Genomic DNA, 23,632 nt, shown 5'->3' with positions numbered 1-23,632 from the left:
TTTAATGTCAAGACTTGACAATACTATGTGCTACACATTCAGTGTTTCCCCATAGCAAGCCACACATGGGAACTGCTTTTAGAGCGGAGCCAGTAAAAATTTCTCTTCCCCAAAGATAACTTTAAAACCAGTGTGCACTGGGGAGTTCCCAATGTGGCACAGTGAAAATGAATCAGATTAGTAACCTTGAGGTTTCGGGTTTGATCCCTGGCCTTGCTCAGTGGGTTAAGGAGTCTGTGTTGCCGTGAGCTATGGTGTAGGCTGCAGACGAGGCTCAGATCTGCTGTTGCTATGGCTGTGGCAGAGGCCGGCACCTGTAGCTCCAATTTGACCCATGGCCTGGGAACCTCCATATGCCGTAGGTGCGGCCCTAAAAAGCAAAAATAAATAAATAAATTTAATTAAATAAAAATAAATAAAAACAGTATGCACTGACTCGTCATTATGGCCAGGCTTTAATGCATAGTTGCAATTTAACTTTTTAGAGTAGAATCTTTTATATTTCCCCTTATCCTGATTTTTACTATTATTTTAAATTTTACTTTTATTGCATATTATTTAACATTTATTGGAGACTATGTTCCTAGTAATGTGCTAAATACTTCACATAGATTATTTATTTCAAGTTCATATCAGCCTATTCTGTAGCAGAAAAGTCTAAGAGGCTTAGAGTGATTAAGCAGCTCACCCAGAGACACATAGCTCATAGGTAGGGGAGCTGGAATACAAGGTAGCGTAATTTAAGCCTAAGCACTTCATGGCTTCCAGATTACTGCATATCTTGGTAAACTGTGTCAAATAATTTATAGAATGAGGTCTGAGCATAAGTATGTAAAAGATTAAAATACACTGATGATTTTACAAACGTGTAATGGATGGCAGGATGATATGCTAGGAAAAAAGCTATATTAAAGATTCAACTTTTAAATTTAGTTTTCAACTTTTCTTCACATAAGTTTCTGTGATAGAACTTCCTGTATCATTCAAAAGCTTTAATAATTAGAAAATCTCAACTACAGTACATTTTGCAGGGGACTGTGAAATCAAATAATAAGCATTTATAATACATCTTCCTACATGCATGTTTTTTTGGACCAGAATTCAAAAAGTGTAAGAGAGGATATATAAGAACTTTCAGCAATTGCAAAGCACAGGAGTGATAAAGGATAAAACTGCTCTATTACAATTTATAAGACTATTCTGATTAAAGAATAATTTTAACAGTAACGCCAGCAACTTCTGTAAGCTAATTTACTCACTGAATAATAAACTGAGAGCATTTGTCTATCTTATGTACTCATGTGGCAAGCTAATGGTATTTCCAGGATTAAGCCAGGCAAGAACTTTCCTATATGGATGATAACAGATTGGGATCATGGCTAGAATTTCCACTGTCAGATAAGGGCTGCACAGTAATCTTTTCATAATTTCTCCATGCTCTTCCAGAATATGCGAGGAAGGAAATGGTTCTCAGTCAGCTGAAGAGGCATATTAAATAAGGGAGTAAAGCTTCAGAAATATCAGTTCAGGCCTTCCTACTGGCTGGTGACATTAAAAAACTATCTTTCATCAAAATCTTAACCCAGATCTCACTGATGGAGCATCATGAAGAGAAGCGCCTGACACAGAAGGCCTCATTTTCACCTTCAGTGCTCGAGCCATTAATTCAAATACCACAAAAGCACATCTTTAGTTACAACAACCCCGGGCTGACCTTACTCTCCTTAAATACATTTTATTATTATTTTTTTTTTTTGTCTTTTTGCTATTTCTTTGGGCTGCTCCCGCGGCATATGGAGGTTCCCAGGCTAGGGGTCCAATTGGAGCTGTAGCCACCGGCCTACACCAGAGCCACAGCAACGCAGGATCCGAGCCGTGTCTGCAACCTACACCACAGCTCACAGCAACACCGGATCCTTAACCCACTGAGCAAGGCCAGGGATCGAACCCGCAACCTCATGGTTCCTAGTCGGATTCGTTAACCACTGCGCCACAATGGGAACTCCAAATACATTTTAATATTAAGAATAATTTGGGAGTTCCTGTCATGGCTCAGCGGTAACGAATTTGACCAGCATCCATGAGGACGTGAGTTTGATCCCTGGCTTCACTCAGTGGGTTAAGGATTCAGTGTTGTGTTGTAGGCTGCAGACACAGGTCAGATCCTGAGTTGCTGTGGTGAAGGCTGGCAGCTGTAGCTTCAATTCGATGCCTAGCCTGGGAACTTCCATATGCCCCGGATGTGGCCCTAAAAAAAAAAAAAAAAAAAAAAAAAAAAAAGAGTAATTTGGATCACATTCATCTCAAATTTTTGCAAGGATTCACAATCAACATCCACTTAAGAAAGAGCACAACAAATCTGATCTTGATTTTTATCAAAGGCGTATACTCTGGATCACAATCAGGAATATCTGTAAATGCTTCCTATACATAAGAAAAGGAGAAAATTCCTATGAGTTTTTAAAATGCGATCCCGTCGTGGCGCAGTGGTTAACGAATCCGACTAGGAACCATGAGGTTGCGGGTTCGGTCCCTGCCCTTGCTCAGTGGGTTAACGATCCGGCGTTGCCGTGAGCTGTGGTGTAGGTCGCAGACGCGGCTAGGATCCCGCGTTGCTGTGGCTCTGGCGTAGGCCAGTGGCTACAGCTCCGATTCAACCCCTAGCCTGGGAATCTCCACATGCCGCGGGAGCGGCCCAAGAAATAGCAGCAACAACAACAGACAAAAGACAAAAAAAAAAAAAAAAAAAAAAAAATGCGATCCCGAGAAATTAATATAAACTATCCCACCCCTTCCACTGCACCCAGCAATGCTTTTAGGTGCTTAGACCCACTGTTTCTTTTTAAAATAAATTACAGGCTCCTTAAGAGTAGGAAATACATCTTCTACTTCCTTATATGGTGGCACCAGTTCCAAATGAACAACTTATGTGCTGCAAAAGACAGGTGAACTACTAAGAGGCTGCAAGAGAATACTGGATGGCTACTAAATTGTAAGAAAGATCATGGGAAAGAAATATCTTCATAATGCCCAACAGTACCCAAGAGTCTTCTTACCTTGATCCCCAAATAGATACCCACACAGCCTCCCTCCTAGAGGCGGAAAGAGAAGGAAATTTTCTTCATCCCAATCCCACCTGCTAATTATTACCAACATGGCCTGAGGAGACAAATGCCGAGATGATGATCAAGAGCCCCAAGGAATAAAGGATAACAAAGAATCCTCCTCCTTCAGTTACAGGCAACCCACAAGAGAAAGAGATTGGTAGCCAGAGACACCAAAAAAAGCACATCCCTGTCTTCTCCAGCTGCTCCACTAGGTGGTACCAGTTCTCATGGTGCTTTGGGGATGAGGCAAGGGGTGAGAGAATGAAAAGCTCTACCTCATCGTTATTTTTAAGAAGACCCTTTGTTGGTGCTGACTGTTTGGTGTCACGATCGTCAGTGATGAGAGCCAACATCCCCACTCCCCAGCCCTCCACCTCCTAAGACTGGTCTCTGATCATCATCAGGTATCAGTTTGAGTCAAGGAGTTAAGGGTGCCGATGACAGTGGCCTTGTCCTGTAATTAAATCATTTCATGTTTTGTCATCACTTCCCGGTTTTATTGGCTCCTGAGAAGACACTTAAGCACGGGGACTTTAAAGTCATTTGGACACACCCTGTAGACCTGGAGAAATCCAGACTGGAAAGACCAACCTGTTCAGTCAGAAGTGTGTTCCTATGACATAGAATTTATTGCACATGGATGATCCACTTTTCCATGGGGTGGGCATGGGCCAAAGAAAGGCAAGGGCTTTTTTGTTGTACAGCTGAAATACTCAGCACTCATTTCTGCCAGGAACAGAACCGTCTCCTCCAGTGTGAGTCACAGAGAGCTCCCTGGAACTCATCACAGAGCCCTCTGTTAGCCAAGGAGATGCTCTGTATTTATAGATTCCCCCTTTTCACTTCTTTAGATGAGTAACTAGGTTTCTACTAGCACCGGGGATACAGAATGAAACACAAAGGTATAAACTGTCACCTGCCACGGGAAGCAGAGACAACTGTCTGGAAGTGCATATAAGACATATCATGAAAATACGTGCTGGGTCAGCAGCTTGGGATTACAAATCCATCAGCCCTAGGTTCCCTGAGATGCGGGTCCGCTCTCCATGGCTGTGCACTGGCTCTCCTTGAAGCCAAAAGGTCCGCTTCTCTCTAGGCCACCAGGGGGAGTCCTGGTCACCCTTGAACATCCAGCTCATCTGTGATCTCCTTGGGGGATCTTTTAATGATACCTTTGCCCACCCACTCTCTGCCTCACAAAGTTAATCATTCCCTCCATGGAGCTCTTCTCTGTTACCTGGCACATTTTTCTGATTCCATCTAACACACTGTGTAGTAATTATGTGTTGACACATCTGGCTTCCAGAACAGTGGTGAGACCTTGAGGGCTAAGTTAATACATTGTTTTTCTTATTACATTCCAAGCACCCAGCATGCTGCCTCTCAGTGGCTATTTAATACATCTTTGATAAATTTATAGGAAAAAAAGAATTTTTCTATTTTAACAGTGTTTTTTCCCCTCTTAAAAGTTCTTCTATCGTTATGTCTTTAATCTTTTTGTAAAAAAGCTTTTCTCATGCGCTAATTTCTTAAGTCACTAATACAAACCATCCTTTTTCACTTAATTCATATTAAATTAAAAGGAGAAAAAGGTATATGCATGTATAATTACAGTAGGTATACCAGTTTTTTTTTAGTAAGTGTCTGCACACAGTGTCACACCAATAAATAAAGCAGTTAAATCAGGCAAGCATCCTGCTTCATAGAACGGAGTAGGAATTAGAGGTGAGAAGCCCTAAGAACTGTGTGGCATATACTTTGTTATTACACAATTCTTTCCTGCAGTTTATATTCTGTGCTTTGCTTTTTTTTTTTTTTTTTTTTTTTTGTCTTTTTGCCTTTTCTAGGGCCACTCCCACGGCATATGGAGGTTCCCAGGCTAGGGGTCTAATCGGAGCGGTAGCCCCAGCCTACACCAGAGCCACAGCAACGCGGGATCCGAGCCGCGTCTTCGACCTACACTACAGCTCACAGCAACGCCGGATCATTAGCCCACTGAGCAAGGCCAGGGATTGAACCCGCAACCTCATGGTTCCCAGTCAGATTCTGTGCCACGATGAGAACTCCTGTGCTTTGCTTTTCTTAAATGGCACAATGCTGAGATGTGTGACCCACCTCAAGACTCTTCCAGAGTTCTAAATATTACAAACAATAATTTATTTTAAAACCAAATTTCCTTTTTTATATATTTATAAAAGAAATTTTCATCAATTACACCATTGCATTGGATCTGAGGGGAGGAGGCACCTTTAAAGTGTGTATATATTTGAATTTTATAATTATAATGTGAGTATAAATTATCTCTTCTCAATTAGGATAGGTTTTTTTTTTTCATTGCCACAATGGAATCTGGTGAATGTGCTTGTATTTCATACCTTTTGTTTGATGTACAACTGTGAGTTTTCATCTTAGATATCACGACCAAGAATTAATTATGTTGACTGTGCTGCATTTGCATCCTCAGGGTTCGGAAAAATGATAATGGCAATCTACAAAGCTAGTGAACTTGTACTTAATGTAGTCCTGAGCCTCTATTTTAATCATAATGCCAATCACCAAATGGTTTAGCCAAGCTGCAGCATAGCTTCTCAGGATATAGTCTGGATTACATGAACTAATGAATAAAAAGCCATGCTTTCATTGTCTTAAGCCACAAGGCAAGAGCCTCCTAGAAATTTTTTTCAAAGCTTTATGTGGAAGGGAAAGAGTCCGGTGAAGCAGAGAGAACTCAGGTCAGAATATGTGAACAAAGATTTTAAAGGTTCATGGGACAGCAACAGTCTGACTGTAAATTACTTAAAAATCACTAGAAGAGATACAAGTAATTGAGGAAAGAAAATAATTATGACAACCTTTTCTGTATGTTAACCTAAAAAAACCCCAGCAAAAGCTTTAAAAGATAAATTCTTTTATATTTAAAACCACCTTTAGATGTGTACACCTAACAACTGTACCTAAGAGTTTACTGCAGAGTTCCTCTTTCTTTGTTTAATCACAAGGGTGTGGGACAAACCTAGCTTTGTTTGGCTCAACAAACACGATCATGCTGAGTAACTCAAGAACCAGCCCCCCTTACGTCACTTCTTCCTTAACGACGACTTCAAAATCATATTAAATGGTAGGTCTGCCCTGCCTTTGTAGAATCAGATACCTAAGGCCACTGAACTTTCATGTAATCATAACTTAGTCAAGTAGAAAAATCATTCTAGTACCAGCTGTTAACTTACCTTGAAGAACTTCCATGGGGAGAACAGTCCAGGCATTTTCCAGGTAGGAAATATAAATATAGCGAGCTGTATTGCAGGCCAGGCCAATGTATAGAACCCTAAAAAAGCAAAATACGTTAAGGCTCTGGTAGAGATACAAAATATGCAAATATCACCTACTCCCCCACTCCCCCCCGCCTCCAGCCCCCACTGAAAACATCCATCAACCAGTACACAGTGTCCCAAACTCAGGAATGAGGAAGCTAAAGGACAATTAAATTTAACCATGAACTCTTAGGAATAAGAAGACTGCTTCTAATACATCTACTCTCAGCCTTTCCAAATGCTTGTTAATATAAAAGCGAACATCACCCTTCCTGAAACTTAATTGGTAGCAGAGATGATGCTTTTTTAAGATAGTCTGGGCACACTGCCATCTCTAATGACATTGCTGGCTTCCTTCCAGGTGGCTGTAGGGTAAATATGCGTGGGATTATAGCCACTTCACTATGATGGGGGAAGGACAGGATAAAAATGAGAACATGTGAATATGTGGCCACAATTGCAATACCCAAGACACCAAGTAGTTTCCCAAGGAGACTCTCAAGGTCACTGAAAACTATAATCCAGTGACGAATAATAAACTATTTGGAAATCAAATGCTTTTTCGTCTCCGTTCAATGGATACAACTTTATTATTTGTTAAAAAAAATCCATAATATGATATCACATGCTTACAAAACTGATAAATATATGTATCAGCCTCTAGCTTTTGCCCTCACAACACCCACCACCAAAATCATGAGTGAAAACATAATCAAAGTGGTGAATCCGAGTATAAGGTTACGATCTCGCTCATTCTGAACTGGAAGGGCTGGCTTGGAAGCAAATAGCAGCTACTTCTCTTCATAAAACACAACCTATGGGATTTCTTTTTCTTGGTTGTTTTCCATTTTCTGTTAATTTCCCCAACCTTAATACTTTCCTTGTTCACTAAATCCAAGTGGATGAAAACTAGAATGCAAAGGAAATAAACCAGTTTGACATTCGGTGATATTCTTCTAAACCTTCTCAACTGTATTTTCATATTAAAATCATCCCAAAAAACCGTGTCCTCTTTTTCCAGCACTGGATTAAGGAAAGAAAATACTTGGAGGCATATTAACTGCATACATGATACAGAAGATGGGAAAAAATTTAAAAAAGCAGGGTTGAAGGAATGGGGATGGGATAGGAAATTAATATTTGAAGGGATTTAGGAGATCTTCAACAATGAAAGAATCTGTGTTATAGTCTGTGGACATCATGTTCTTTTCACTGGTGTGTTTTGAGGGAAAAATTTTGTTTCAGTTCTGTATGATTAAAAAAATCTGCTGAACAAACTTGCTATGAATCCATCAATCCGGGTCCCTCTGCTAGGAAGCAACAACAACAAAAAGCCCACAGGAAATTAATATGCAAAACACACAACTGCTGTGGTGCAGTGGGTTAAGGATCCAGCATTGCCGCAGCTGTGGCGTGGGTTGCGGCTGCAGCTTGGATGTCATCCCTGGCCCAGGAACTTCCATATGCCATGGGCATGGCAAGAAAAAGAGAAACCATTATGCAAACTTACAAGTTACACAAACAGATTTTCTTCTAAGTTCTAAAGCAGCTCTGTTGAGTCAACTTAGCCTGACTTAGGGTTAGCAAACATTTTCTATAAAGGGCCATACAGTAAATAGTTTAGGCACGTGGGTCTCTTGCAACTACTCAGCTCCACCACTGTGGCATGAAAGCAACCACAGACAATATGTAAATGGAGGAGCATAGATGGCTGTGTTCTAATAAAATTTGAATTATGAACACTGACATTTAAATTTCAAATAATTTTCATGTGTCACAAAATAGTGTTCTTCTTGTGATTTTTTTCAACCACTTCAAAGTGAAGAAATCATTCTTAGTTTCTGGGCCCTACAAAAACAGGCAGCAGGCCAGATTTGGCCCCTGGCTCATAGCTTGCCAACCTCTGACCTAGCTCATTAGTCTTTACTAACTATGGCTGTATATCAGATTTACTCCAGTAACTTAAAAATGACAGATGCCAAGACCCATGCCACCTTCAGTTAAGGCTAAGACTGGAACCCAGACACTGCTTTTGAAAGTTCCCAGGTTATTCAGATACTGAGCCAAAGGTGGAGAACCACTAATCTAGTTCATTCCAAGCAGCTCCTGGTAATTCTTGCCCATAATCCCGTCACAGAAATTTGGTAATGCATCTTTCTTGTGTTCATGTTGCCCATATGGAACCATTCTTTTGAGCCCACGTCTCAATCAGGGTTATAATGACAACCGTTATTCAGTCCAGGGCATAATTCCCAGGTCCTGGCCTAAAGTAACCCGGAGCCAACGAGTCCAGTTTAGGAGGTAGGCTGTGTGGTGCCTTCAACCCTCTACCCACTGGAATTCAGCCCCTGGAGTCTGTAACTTCTGGGACCTTTATTTAGGTCTCAGATTGCTGCCAAGAAGCCCAGTGGCTATGAGCTTATATATCTTTTATTTATCTTCCACATTTCTCACCTCATAACTGATAGTCCTTTAGGACCAAACAGGTGCCTTAAAGAAGAAAGCAAAAATTAACAAGTATCCAGGGCAAGTTACTTTATCTCTTTGACCCTCAATTTCTTCATCTATCAGGCAGGTTAATAACATCGACTCTGCAGACTTGTTGTGACAATGACAACACAGTGAACTGTCCATGATGAGCACTCAATAAAAGGTATTATTACTATTATTATTTTAGAGAAAAGTATCCAAGTACCCTTCTGTTTTCTTTTTCTTTTTGCTTTTAGGGCCACACACACAGCATATGGAAGGTCCTAGGCTAGGGGTCAAATCGGAGCTACAGTTGCCAGCCTACACCACAGCTACAGCAATGAAGGATCCGAGCCTTATCTGTAACCTACACCACAGTCATGTCAGTGCTGGATTGTTAACCCACTGAGCGGGGCCAGGAATCAAACTGGCATCCTCATGGATATTGGTTGGTTTTATTTCTGCTGCGCCACAGTGGGAACTCTCTCTCTCTCTTTTTTTTTTTTTTTTTTTTTTTGTTTTTTTTGTTTTTTTGTTTGTCTGTTTGTTTGTTTTCTGATAAAACTTGCATCCCAGAATTCCAGAAGAGAGAAGTACTCGCATTTCCTCACCACCCATTCTGGGAAAGCCAGTGGCTTCGAAAAAATCAGCATGGGTAAAATTATGAGTAGAAAAGAAGACAGCACTTTAATCTATGGAAAAGGAAAGAAGTAGACATGTACTTACTGAATAAGTCACTAAAAAGTATTGCAGCAACCTAAGAATCTCTTCAATATCTGAAGAGGACACTTAAACTGCCATATCGTTCGCTGTTACGGGCCGAATCCCATCCCCACCACTCCGCTAAAATTCCTATGCTGAAGTTCTAAGTCTCAAGCCCCAGTACCTCAGAGTCTGGCTAAATATGGAGACAGGGCCTCTAAAGAGGAAATTAAGGCACAATGATGCTCTATGGGTGGTGTCCTGATGAGAAGAGATTAGGAGAGACGAGACGGGCACAGAAGGATGACCTGGTGAAGACACCGGGAGACAAGCCAAGGGGAGAGTCCTCAGAAGAAATACATCCTGCCAACACCCTGAACTGGACTTTCCGCTTCCAGAACTGGGAGGAAATAAAGTTCTGTTTTTGTAAGCTGCCCAGTCTGTGGTGCTTTGCTGTGGCAGCCCTAACAAATAAATACATGCTCGTAATTTGCTAAGAAAAAGGAGTTTATCCTATGCTTTACCAGATCACCATATGGACAACTAAATTCTTTATGCTGAATATAGAGCAGATGTTTGGGATCCTAGAATCTTCTTGAGCATTAAGACACCAGAAAAATAGTTTGAAAAATGCCTCTCGGCGAGATACAAAGAACTATTGAATACCTATAGGGTGAAACAGCTCAGAAACAACATCATTGCTTCTCTATTTCACAATAAGAGTTCAGTAAACATAAAAGTAGACAGGAAATAAAGTCAGTTTTAGAACAGGTGGTATCGAAAACTTATCTATAAAGAACAAAATTGGTAAAGAGCAAATGATTCAACGGAAAACACTACACTGTGGAAAACCCAACTCTTGTCATTCCTTAATTCTGTATTTGAGCAAAATACAATGATAGGAGAATGCTTATGAGATTCCAATTTCTTACAAAACCACAACCCACAGTATTGGCAGGATAAGTTGACTGGTGATTATCTTATAATAAAACTGGTACTTTTTTTTCAGAAAGATAATATTCAAGATATAGATAGAATTGTGAGTCATCCTGCAGTCCTAATAGAGTGAGGGTTAATTATGATGCCCTACTTTTCTCATTTAAACCACCTATAATAGGGCTGAATGCCCCCTGAGAACTTTTCTAAACCACAAAGACCATGAATTGCACTCAATAAACACTGAGGTATCACTATGTGCCACACACCAGGCTGGACCAAAAGGGAATAAAAATGAAGAGAATTCCCCTTGCCATCAAGGAACTGAGTCTGGTGGGGAGACAGACACAGAAGCAAACGTGTAAACACAATACCCTGAGAGATCTGCACAAAGTGCTAAGGCAGCAGAGGTAGAGGTTCCTCACTACCCCTAGGGGTTCCAGGACACCTGAGTTAGAAGTAAATGGTCAAAGGCAGAGGAAACACTAGAAATAGAGGTTAACCATAAAACCTCAAGCGTTTGCAGACAGAGAGGACATGTGAAAGATAGAAGAACGGGCAAAGTCTGAGGATTTATGAAGAGATGAGAGAACTCATTCAGCCCAGATCCAACATGGAAATTATTCTCTATTGCAGAGACAATTCAAGCTATGAGCAGCAGAGAAGGACCAGGAAGATTACCCTACATGCTCTCAGATGTTTGAGACAAAAGAGCACCACCATGTAAAGAAAACCCATTCTTAGCCAAGTGAGTAACTGGCAGCAAGTATTTTGCAAAGTCTCTAATGGAGAAATAGAACAGTTCCTCAGAAGAGAAAAAAGCACTGGATAAAAACAAAATACCCTGGATGGGAATGTTTTTTTTAATCAACCAGAAGTGGAGTGTCTGCAGATGGAGACTGAATACGCTGTGGCATGAAGACGCAGTGTTCCAACACACACACACACACACACACACACACACGTTGCTCCAGGGCATGAAGACGCAGTGTTCCAACACACACACACACACACACACACACACACACGTTGCTCCAGGGCATGAAGACGCAGTGTTCCAACACACACACACACACACACACACACACACACGTTGCTCCAGGGCTGGGCAGAGATGAAGACCGGCTAGCAACAAACGGAGATTCAAAAAGTAACATCTGGGAGTTCCCGTCGTGGCTCAATGAAACAACTCTGACTAGTATCCATGAGGACGCAGGTTACATTCCTGGCCTCACTCAGTGGGTTAAGGGTTCTGGCGTTGCCGTGAGCTGTGGTATAGGGTGAAGATGTGGCTCAGATCTGGTGTTGCTGTGGCTGTGGCATAGGCCAGCAGCTTCAGCTCTGATTCAACCCCTAGCCTGGGAACTTCCATATGTCTCAGGTGCAACCCTAAAAAGCAAAAAAGACCAAAAACAAAATGAAAATATATATTCAAATTTTTTAGAAGAAAACTAAATAGAAGCCTTGAAGAGTTAAATTTTAGTCTAGAAAACTCTCATCTTTCCATATCCCTCCCCCTTCTCCCTACCAGCCTCCATGATGTAATGTCACTGTGGGGGTCCTCCCAGGGTTCTTCTGCCCCTGTCTAGCAGAATAGGGTTTTACTGTCACCGTCTGGAATCTCTTATCTTGCCTCCCCTTTCTTACCCTCTCCATGGCATTGCCTGCCATCCTGTGTCCTACTCCCAGGGCCAGCTGGCTTAAAAGGATCCTAGCTGACATTTCTTGGATTTCCCACCCAAAGAAAAGCGGCCCAAAATACCATCACAGGACACTTTTCTCATGCCACAGGGGCAGCAAAAACTACTAGACAGAGAACGGAGAGGTGGCCAAGAGTCAGTGACCAGAGCACCACTTGGTAGGAGCTGCCAAACCCCACGCTCAGGCTCAGTGCTTACCCAGAAGTGGCAGAACTAATGACACACCTCTTCCTTTTTCCAAGACACAACTTTGGGCACTAGTACCTCTGACAGTGAGAGTTCTATTCTTACAAGGGCTCATCTCTTCTAAGAAACCTTTTCAAATGTCCCCAGGTATAAATGATCCTAGATCTGTCTCCCTGTTTCTCTGTTAAACTGTTTCCATGAGCACAGTATGCAAGTGTTACACACAGAAGACTGAGTTCCTAGGAGGCAAGGACTGGGTCCTTTTCATCTTCTACTCAAAAGGTTTCAGCCTTGCTCAAGTGCTCAATGAATCATAGTGATGTAATTTAATATCATCTTACAGAAACTGATAAAACATGAGGACAAAAAGAAGCACTGTTCTCATGAAAAGTGTTTCACAATGGGCCACTAAGATTTTGGATGGTATAATTCTTTACCATAGGGACCCACCCATTCACTGTGCAATGTTTAGGATTCTGAAACAACTGAAAATACCCCACCCACATTTCTAAACACCTCCTGTTGGGAACCACTAGATAAATCTCTTAAAACAATGGCTTCATGGTCACTGTGCCATAAAATGTGTGTATATGTGTGTGTCTCCATATTCAAGTCATATTAGTACCTAAACATATCTAAAAGGACGCAGATACCAACAATCAATGGTTATCTTGGAGATTTGTGATTACAGGACCATGCATTGTCTAAGGAGTCTATTTCTTTTAAGTTTGTAGAGTGACTTATATAGTTTTAGATAATCACACAAAAATAAAGGTTTACAAGATGGAAAAAAGGTCAAATTAAGCATGAGAAATCGACCATAAAAAACGTAGGTTCAAATAATAAAAAAACTAAAAAATTCTGTACTCAGATCATCTGTTTTGAAAGTATTTTTAAGCTCATGTCTGACACTAAAGAAATCAAAACTAATGGAAATCACAGATTACAGGTGTGGTGCAACCCCAATAGCAGAATTGTTTTCAAGGAAAAGGTCTGGCCCTGTATCAAAAGATTAGCAATATTTTTGTGTTTTAAAATGTTTAAAGTTTGTGAATATGTTATGTTTTATTTCTAATCAAACCACCACAAATTACTTGATGCTGTCACCTGAAATGACCTAAAAGTCACTGCAGAACAATAAGTAAAGTATGTTAATATCATCTTACTATCCTAATCATCAGAGAAGGAGAGTTACATACACGTGTGCACTGACACATGAACAGACTATCTCTGAAAGAAGACACTAGAGCCTCATACCACTGATGGGCTCTGGGGAGGTATCTGGGGGACTGTCCCAAGAGTGGGAGCGACTTTACTGAGTATCCTCCACACTTGTGAAGTTCTCCCCATGTATACATCCACCTTCACAGAGATCAGTCACTGTGGTTCATGTAGCATGAGCAGGCCCAGTAAACGACGAGTGATGTTTGACTCAAGCTCTCCAACCCGAAGAGATCATGATCTGTATTTCTATTTCAGTTTAGAAATAATACAACATCCCAGCCTAATTAATATTCAGCATTATTTCATTTTTCAATCTGTGGTGAGATTGGGCATACGTCAAACAGTCATACAAATAGGCACATGAAATACTTCGTATCGCCGTGATCATGTTTTTTTCTGGACAAAGCAAATGGCAGTCTATAGAGAGAAACTTCAAAGTACTCCTTTGTTTCAAGAGCCACCTGGATCATCAGTAAGTATTAAATGTAATACAATGGGAACCTTTGCATCAAAACTGCTAGCAGAAATAAGATTCTATTACAAAACATATTTCTGTAGCCTGTCTGGCACAACGTTCTGCCTAGCCCTCTGTGCCCCAGCCACAGGAGTTCCCAACGGGCCCACTGGGCCACTGTCCTCACCCATCCTTCCTTGTGCCCTGATGACCTGCTCCTCCTTCAGATCTCACTCAGCTCCTCACATGTGATCACAGCATCATGTGTCTCTCCTCACAGACCTTGTCTCAGTCATAACTATACAGCAACAACTTGACTGTATTCTCCAAGAAGGGCGAAGTCTATTTAATATTATGTTGGCTCAGATTTATCTCCAGGGCTTGACACATAACAGGCACTCAATAAATATTCATGGCCAGAGAGAAAATATAAACACTTTAAATAGAACATCACTCAATAAGTATTAATTGAACATATTCTGTTGCTAAGTGCCAGGGGGGTGAACAGGATATAAATTTAAACTATGTACATATCATGCTTGTAAGTATATGTGTATGTATGCACATGTATTTGTAAGTATATATATACCAAGATAAGATATTGATCATGATATAGGAATAAGTGATGAGTATGTAAAAGAATGAACCGATTTATAAAAGAGGCCTAGAACTAGGATGACAAAAAAAAATGGATGTCCACATTTGGCAATGTTTTTGATTAATGTTAATAGGTTATGCTTGAAGATAATTATTCAGATATTTATGTGGAGCAGCAATAGTTCAGTGAATAGCTGACCATAGTTTGCTTATCTAGGGCATCCCCCAGCACCATGCAATGGATGCTCAACACATGTGCACAAGCAGATAACAAGGTTCTTGGGTACCCACAGGCCTATCTCACCAGAAGAATAAGAGTTAGCACGTAAACCACAAACCCCAAAGACAGAGGCACTCCCATACTGACCACAACTTAGCCAAAGGGATCACCAATAGAGACCCTGAAGTCACCAAGCTTCTATCACCAAAGAGGCCACTGACACATCTTAGTAAAAAAAAGCATAAGAGGGAGTTCCCATCATGGCTCAGTGGTTAACAAATCCGACTAGGAACCATGAGGTTGCGGGTTCGATCCCTGCCCTTGCTCAGTGGGTTAAGGATCCGGTGTTGCTGTGAGCTGTGGTGTGGGTTGCAGACGTGGCTCTGATCCCGAGTTGCTGTGGCTCTGGCGTAGGCTGACAGCTACAGCTCTGATTGGACCTCTAGCCTGGGAACCTCCAAATGCTGCAGGAAGCGGCCCTAGAAAAGGCAAAAAGACCAAAAAAAAAAAGCATAAGAACCCTGCTATAGGTCAGAAGAGTAAATGTGGGGAAAGAAATGTTCATTTGTTATATATGTTTTCTGCAGCTACTAATATTTCCTTCCCTTTTTTTCTGCTAGAAAATGAAAAGGTAAAAGTGAAGTCTCAGTCTCTGCTGATCTTAAGTCATTCTTTATTTGGCTGCCTTCAAATCTTTCCTCTCTAAATGATTGATAAGCTAAGAGTATAATTATGGTAACCATCAGCTGGGTCACTGTGCTGGTTCCTGGCCATATTTATATCTCTTCATTATTCTCTTAGTTTATCTGTCTCATATTCTTAGCTAGGTTAAAAAATAAGGATTTTAAAACAAAAGAGAACCTTGATAAATGGAACTCAATTTCTTGAAATATACAATATGCTGTTTTTTTGTTATAGTTTCCATTTGGGTACAAGTCAAATGACCAAACACACACACAGCAAGATTTTGTCTAAAATATTTCCATGAAACAGCCTAAGATATACATAAAATACAAATTCTATAACTTCCGGCAAGAATCACTGACATGTCATAGCAATTAATCTGAAAAAGGCCCCAAAAGTTTTAGCTGACTCTAAGCTACATTTGAGGGAACTAAAATTCATCAAAATTCAGGCTGAAGGAATATCATGACCAAACCCAAAAGGACATAATAATCCCACTGTTCTTGACTTTGGCCAGACCACAGCAGGAAGTGGGTGAGTTACAGATCACTGGCAAAAAAAAAAAAAAAAAAAAAAAGAAAGAAAGAAAAGAAAAGAAAGAAAGGAGTCAGAACAGAATGTGGGGGAAGATTAAAAAAAAAGGAGGGGGGGAGAGTCTGGGATAGGATGTTCTGGGGAAAATCCCCGAGGGAACTGGAGAAGCAAAGCTGTAGGAGGGACATTCATATATGTGAAGGGCTCTTGGCTGAAGAGGGAGTGGGCTGTGCTAACCCAAAGTCATACCTGTGAGCACTCAGTACAAAAGATACTGTTTCGGCTGCTGAGTAGAAACAAGGAATGCAGCATTTTCTCTTTGCAGCTGTACTTGACCCTGGGAAGATATGAGCCTGGACCCACCTGGGACGTGGGAATGAAGTCTACCCAAAGGAGACAGAGCTAGTAGATGGAGAGAGCAGGCTCTGATCACATCCTTTGAGACCTGGTTAAAGCCACACCTAAGACCACCTGCTAGACAATATATTCCCTGTTTTGCTTAAGCCACTTTGGGTACAGTTTTCTGCCACCTCAGGTGAAAGAGTCCTAAGGAACACAAGATCTTAGCTACCTTGTGAGGTAGCAAGTTTCACACTAGAAGGGGCTAACAAAGGCTAAGTAACCATATGCCAAGGATTAGGGAGAAAAGACTCCAAACTGGGATGAAGCTAGGCCTACCTGGCTGCATTATTTTGCTAGGGCTACTGTAACAAATACCACAGATTGGGAGGCTTAAACAACAGAATTCATTTTCTTATTAAAAAAAAAAAAAACAAAACTGCACATCTGAGATCAAGGTGTTGGCAGGATCAGTTTCCTCTGAGGCCTCTCTCCTTGGCTTACAGATAGCCACCTTCTCCTTGTGTCTTCATATGGTCTTCCCTGGCATGTGTCTGTGTTCCAGCCTCCTCTTCTCATAAGGACACCAGTCATATGGAATTAGGGTCTACCCTGAGAGCCTCATTTTAATTTACCTCTTTAAAGACCCTATTTCCCAATGCCGTCATATTCTGAGGCCCTGGGAGTCAGGACTTTAACATATGAATTTTCAGGGGACACAATTCAACTCACAAAAATGACTCCCAAGGCTACTTGCAACTCCAACATGCAACAAAATTTAGTAAAGCGTGCCAGTTTTAGTTTTTACTTGTTTACTCAAGAGCGATTTACTCTGGGTCCAGAAATAGAGCCTCTGATACAAGCGGCAGCTACCCTGGGCCTCTAGAGTCAGAGTGAGTCTGCACCCTTAGAGGAGGACCGCTGGCATTTTGCACATCCAAGCTGACTGTATTTACTCATTTACGTTCTCTAGGGGATCACTGTTTACCTTTCTAGGGGCTGACGTAAAATGAAAGGCTTTGACAAACAGCACTAATTAACTTGCTTTTGCAGCAGGCAGAATGTACAGCTGTATCTGGGCTGAAGCGGTGGAATCTGGGACGCAGGCATACTGCAGGTGGACTTTCTGCAGGAATGATCACGACTGCCTTGGTTATGCTACAGGGGTTTTGAAAAGGTCAAATGCTCACGTCAAGAAAAACTGCCACACATTGTGCAAATGTGGAAACTACCATTAAACAATACAGTGAAAATATTTCACTAAGTGCAGCCACGTCGTTTACAAATTCTGTCTGAGCCAGCACATGGAGAAATGTCTAAGGGTTAGGGTTCTAACTTCCACTCAAGACAACTGGCTTTGCAGAAAGAAAATTCTGTATACAGATCCCAGCAACTGCTATCATAAATCACATCCCCTATCACCAGCTATGGTCATCAGCCAGTCTGCTGTCATGGCACAGCATGGATGACCTGGCATGAATGGCTTTGTGTACTCTGACTTATCAGCAGAAACCATTCAAAGCCTGAGTCCTCAGCAGGGTGGGCAGGGAGGGGTGAGATCTGATGTGTGGTTTTTCACATACGGAAACCAACTAAAGTAGAAAGTTAGATCCATAGAGTCAGAACTAGACAAAGCCACAACATCAAGTCCAACCCTCTTATTTCACAGAGACAAGGAACAGAAGTCTAGAGAGGAAGAATGGGGCTACAAAGTTAGGAGGCCAATGGAGGGTCACCTGTCCATTGCCCTATGGCTCTTTAGGTAGGTAATAACATTGTTCAACGTTCCTTTTCCATGTTCCTTTTCCAAGGCCCTGGCATGAAGTCACACCCAGACAGTGGCTTGAAGAAACGCCTCTGGATTGGACCAGTGGAAACAGGGACTAGCCCTGTCAGTGTAGTTATGCTTCTGGTAGCAGATGTGCACTTGGATTAAGAAGCTGGGTGTATGTTTGAGTTGACTTTAGAAGATGGTTAACATTTTAAACTCTGATGACTCATTACCTCATTAAGAATGAGGTAAGAGAAAAGCAGAAAAACAAATGCCACTCAACAGCTGCCCAATATCCTGGATCACAAAGGAAAAACTTACTGAGAAGCAAAATGTTGCATTATCAGATGAAATAGGCCAGAAGGCCATTTCCGTTGAGGTAGCCCCAGAAACCTCAGGTATCAAAGCTGAGGTAGGATACAAGGTGGGCCAGGATTTCTGCCTCCACCTGTGGGCAGGACAAGGGCTGCATCAAGCAAGCAGCCTTTGAAATCAAATAATAAGACGCTGACTGTCTGGCTTGAGTTGGGTAAGGAGCAGAAGCCATGGAAGGGCATACACTCTCCACCCCACATCCAACTCCAGGTCTTCTGCCGTCAAAGCCCATTCCCCTTCCACAATCAGCAGGGCCTCCTCCATCATGAGTGTAAGACTTTGAGGGAAACCAACAGAGATTCAAAAGGTGCTCTTTTTCACATACACAAAAATTAATGACAACTCTACCTTTAAAAAAAAATTTTTTTTTTTTGGAGTTCCCATCGTGGCGCAGTGGTTAACAAATCCAACTAGGAACCATGAGGTTGTGGGTTCGATCCCTGGCCTTGCTCAGTGGGTTAAGAACCCAGCATTGCCGTGAGTTGTGGTGTAGGTCACAGACATGGCTCTGATCCTGCGTTGCTGTGGCTCTGGCATAGGCTGGAGGCTACAGCTCTGATTAGACCCCTAGCCTGGGAACCTCTATATGCCGTGGGAGCAGCCCTAGAAAAGACAAAAAAAAAAAAAAAAAATTTTAGGGCCACACCCAAGGCATATGGAAGTTCCCAGACTAGGGGTCAAACTGGAGCTACAGCTGCTGACGTATACCACAGCTACAGCAACCCGGGATCCAAGCTGCATCTATGACCTACACCACAGCTCATGGCAACACTGGATCTTTAACCCACTGATCGAGGCCAGGGATCAAACCTGCATCTTCATGGATGCTTGTCAGATTCATTTCTGCTGGGCCACAACAGGAAGGGAACTCCCTACCTTAAAAAAATTAATGACCATTCTACCATTCTGCCTAGAATGGCATTCTATCCATTCTAGAATACCTATAATATTCTACCTTGAAACGAACTGTTAGATTTCCAACAAAATCTCATTAACAGAACTAAGCATAACATAATTGTAATAACTTAATGTAAGAGTAATAGTAATTAATAATAACTTAGTTAAGAGAAATGAAATAGTAATGACACTAGTCTTCATCTACTATAATGAAAACCAACATTACTATCTGGTAAATTGAAAAGAGCATGGCAATTATAAGCCAGAGGCCGGGGGCTGACTCCCTGCTCCACAACTCTGAAGGTTGGATTGTAGGCAAATCATAGCAAATCTGTTCCTTCCTAGGCTTTCATGGTATATCCACCCAACAACCCAATATACATGCTGCCAGGAATGTGTACACAAGCAGAAAAATAAGTTTGCCACTGCTGGACCCACTCCAGCTGTTATCCCCATGTCAGGCCACAGGTCCCTTCTAGTCTAGTGTCCTCTGACTCTTAGATTCTTTGGGAATTCCCTAAGCTATATCCGCCTCAGGTTCTCCTTGCTCTGTTTAGAAACATGTCTTAGTCTGCTCAGTCTTCCACAGACTGGGTGGCTTAAACAACACATATTTATATTCTCACAATTCTGGGGACTGGCCATATGAGATCAGGGTGCCAGCACTGTCTGTTTTTGGTGAAGACCCTCTTCCTAGCTTGTAGATAGCTACCTTCCTGCTTTGTCCTCACCTGGCTCAGAGAAAGAATGAGAGTAAGCTCTCTGGGTCTCTTCTTAAAACAGCACTAATCCCATCATGAAGGCCCTACCCTCATGACCTCATCAAACCTTACTTATCTCCCAAAGGTCCTAACTCCAAATACCATTATATTGGGGGGAGAGAGCTTCAGCATGTTAATTTGGGGGGACATAATTCAGTCCATAGCAACACACATCTCAATACTAACATGCACACTCTAACACAATTAGGATCTGACCCTGAGGCTCTATGAACCCTGACTGAAAATTCTCAGATGCTCCATCCAAGGTCCCCAGTGAGTCAACAAGGGCTTTCCACCAATGGATAATATCAGGCTCTCATCAAACCACTATAAAATGAATATAAGAAAATAACTGTTTTGAAAGGGGGTTGTAGCAATAAAAATATTTATAAACTAGATAACAATTGAATAAGTAAAAGAAATTTTACTAATCAAAAAAAAAAAAAAAAGTGCCTTCAATAGGTTTCCAACCTGTGTACTTTCCCTCTGATGTAAGACACTATACCCAGAAAAAGTCTTTCCTGGCATTGAGAGACAGGGAGCTGCTGAAACCAGAAAACTTGATTCTTGATCAGTGATACTTTCAAAGAAGGATCTTACTTAAAAGAGGGAAGTGTAAAAATTAATAAACATAAGCCTCGATCAAGTAGAGGTGGGAGACCAGAATGGGGAGCTCTCATGCCTTGCTGCCATAGCAGAGCCCAGATGGAAGAAGACAGAGCTCTTCTTTCCTTCCAACAACTCAGCCAATAAAAAGCCCTGGGCTGCTTGTTTACTGTAGCCCTCCCAACTTCCTTTTCCTTTCTATGAAAGAGTGCTCCTCCCCCCGCTGTGTGAGGACTTATATGTGGCTCACAATGGTTGTAGACCTCAAATTGCAATTCTTTGCTGGTCCCAAATAAACTCATTTTTGTTGGAGAAATTTAAAAAAATATTTATGAAAACTGTACAAGTTGTAAAACCTACAATAATATTATTTCCATTTGTTTTTACTGGTGATCTAGAAATTGGAAATGAAAAAAATGATTTCCTGATTTAGCCTAATTAGGAAACTGAGCATAAAATACTAGTTGCATTACCTATAATGCAACTAGAGACTCTCATCCTAAGTGAAGTAAGAAAGAGAAAGACAAACACCACACGAAATAAGTTACTTGTGAAATCTAAAATATGGCACAAATGAACCTATCTTCAGAACAGAAAGAGTCATAGACATAGAGAACAGACTTGTGGTTGCCAAGGGGGAAGGAGCGGGATGGACTAGAAGTTTGGGGTTGGCAGATGCAAACTAATACATTTACAATGAATAAGCAATGAGTTTCTGCTATACAGCACAGGGAACTATATGCAATCACTTGTGATAGAACATGACAGAAGATACTACAAGAAAAAGAATGTGTGTGTGGGAGTTCCCATCATGGCTCAGTGGTTAAATGAGGATGCAGGTTTGATCCCTGGCCCCACTCAGCAGGTTAAGGAGCAGACGTTGCCATGAGCTGTGGTGTAGGTTGTAGACTGCTGTAGGTTGCAGGATCTGCCATTGCTATGGCTATGTGTAAGCCAGCAGCTACAGCTCCAATTCAACCCCTAGCCTGGGAACTGCAGGTGCGGCCCTAAAAAGACAAAAAAAAAAAAAAAAAAAAAAAGAATATGTGTGTGTGATCACTCATATATATATATGTACGTATGAATGACTGGGTCACTTTGCTGTACAGCAGAAATTGATAGAACATTGTAAATCAACTACAATAGAAATTTTTTTAATTATTCCCTATAAAAGACACAAGAATCTTCTTTGTGGAATAAAGTATATTCCAACCATTAGCATTCCTGGGGTAAGGCAATAAAAAATAATCCTACACTCAGGCATCTGTGTTTAAAAAAATAATAATTGATTTGTTTGATGGTCTAATCTTGGTTTTCTTTCTTGATTTATACTGCATTTAACAGGTAAACACCAGGCACAGAAAATCACACTTAAGCCATTAGGCTATTTGCCGCATCATATCCCCTCAAGTACTGTTTCCCCAAGTCCCACAGAAATGCAGGGGCCACCAGTCCTAAAGATGAACAGAGGCTCACTCTAGCCTGAAGGCCTTGAGTTATGAGTGAATAACATCAAGAGAACATTAGAACTATATCCATCAAGACTGCATGTTCCGACTTCAGAAAATAACTTTCATTCCCATCTTAAAAGTAATGAACTTCTTTCTTCTCAAGAGTCCTGTTCAGGGTACTGCTTCCAGAAGTCCCATGTTTCTTATCTGAGGTGGAAGTCTCCCCAAAATAGATTTACTAGCCGAAGGAATGGGATGAGAACAGAGGAGGAAGATGGTTACAGATACCTCAAATCACAGGATGGAGCTAGCTGTTCTACTTAAGTGTCAGTTTTCCCACAGACATATTCAGGGCTTCAAGGTAAAGCATTTAACACAGCACCTCAGTAAGCACTTGCATGTAGTAATAAGTGCTGTGATGACAAAAATTATTTTACAGTATTACACTGTAATCATATTTTTATGAAGATTGGTTTTTTTTTTAATTTAAAATTTTTACTTTTTTGCTTATCCTCTAGAGTCTATGGCCATTCTGACATTTTGAAGCTGCCAAAAAACAAGCAAAAACAAAAATCTTCATCTAGGATTGGTGGAAGGCACTAAATAAACAAAGGTCATGCATGAATCACTAGCCTATGACTCAAGCAAAAAAGAACAACTCATTTATTTTTCTGAAACTCAGAGAAAGAAATAAAATGGGACATTTCTAAAGTAGGACAGGGTAAACAATAATAAACACTCTACCCATGTTAGTGTTTTAAAAAAACATCAAAGTAGATGTCTGTTCGTGTCACCCCTTGCTCAGACTCACCAGACCGCCCACCTCTCTTAGAAACACCTTGTGCCTCTTAGTGTGACCCTGGAGGCCTTGCAGGAACTTGCCCACCGTGCTAACTTCTTTCACTCCTCACCCTCTCCTCAGGCCATGCACACGTGTGGTTTCCTCATCTTCTGTGGGTGGCTTCTATTCAAACGTCCCTCTGCTCAGATGTCTTCCCTGGAGCTTGCCTCCCAATTGACTCAAGCTGAGAGAGTCGCTTCTCCTCCATCACTCTGGGGACCCCCCTCCTGTGTTGGATATCGCTCATCATTATCAGAAAGGAAATAATCAGTTTACTGTTTAGTAGGTTAGTTCCATAAGGATCAGCTTTTGTCTACTCTGTTACACACTCCATATATCCTAAGGGCTTAGAAAAGGGCCTGTCACCTAGTATGTACTGAATAAATACTTGTTGAAGGAGTGTTTTAATAATAACTGTAATAATACTTCCTGCTATTCATAGTTGGTCACTTATTATGTGTTACGCA

General features: G+C 41.3%; 1 protein-coding gene across 5 annotated transcripts in view; it reads right to left on the bottom strand.

The window, feature by feature from the left end:
- The window catches only part of MFSD6 (major facilitator superfamily domain containing 6), an 86,948-nt gene that overhangs the window by 22,959 nt on the left and 40,357 nt on the right, over window positions 1–23,632 (bottom strand). For all 5 annotated transcript variants that reach the window (XM_021074490.1, XM_021074493.1, XM_021074492.1 and 2 more), the window contains one exon: window positions 6,335–6,432. In XM_021074490.1, the coding sequence (XP_020930149.1) occupies window positions 6,335–6,432 (98 nt within the window). The remainder of the gene's footprint in view (window positions 1–6,334; window positions 6,433–23,632) is intronic.

This window comes from Sus scrofa, chromosome 15, assembly GCF_000003025.6.
Source record: "Sus scrofa isolate TJ Tabasco breed Duroc chromosome 15, Sscrofa11.1, whole genome shotgun sequence".
In the NCBI taxonomy this organism is placed as follows: domain Eukaryota; kingdom Metazoa; phylum Chordata; class Mammalia; order Artiodactyla; family Suidae; genus Sus; species Sus scrofa.
This window is presented reverse-complemented; position numbering and strand designations above follow the sequence as displayed.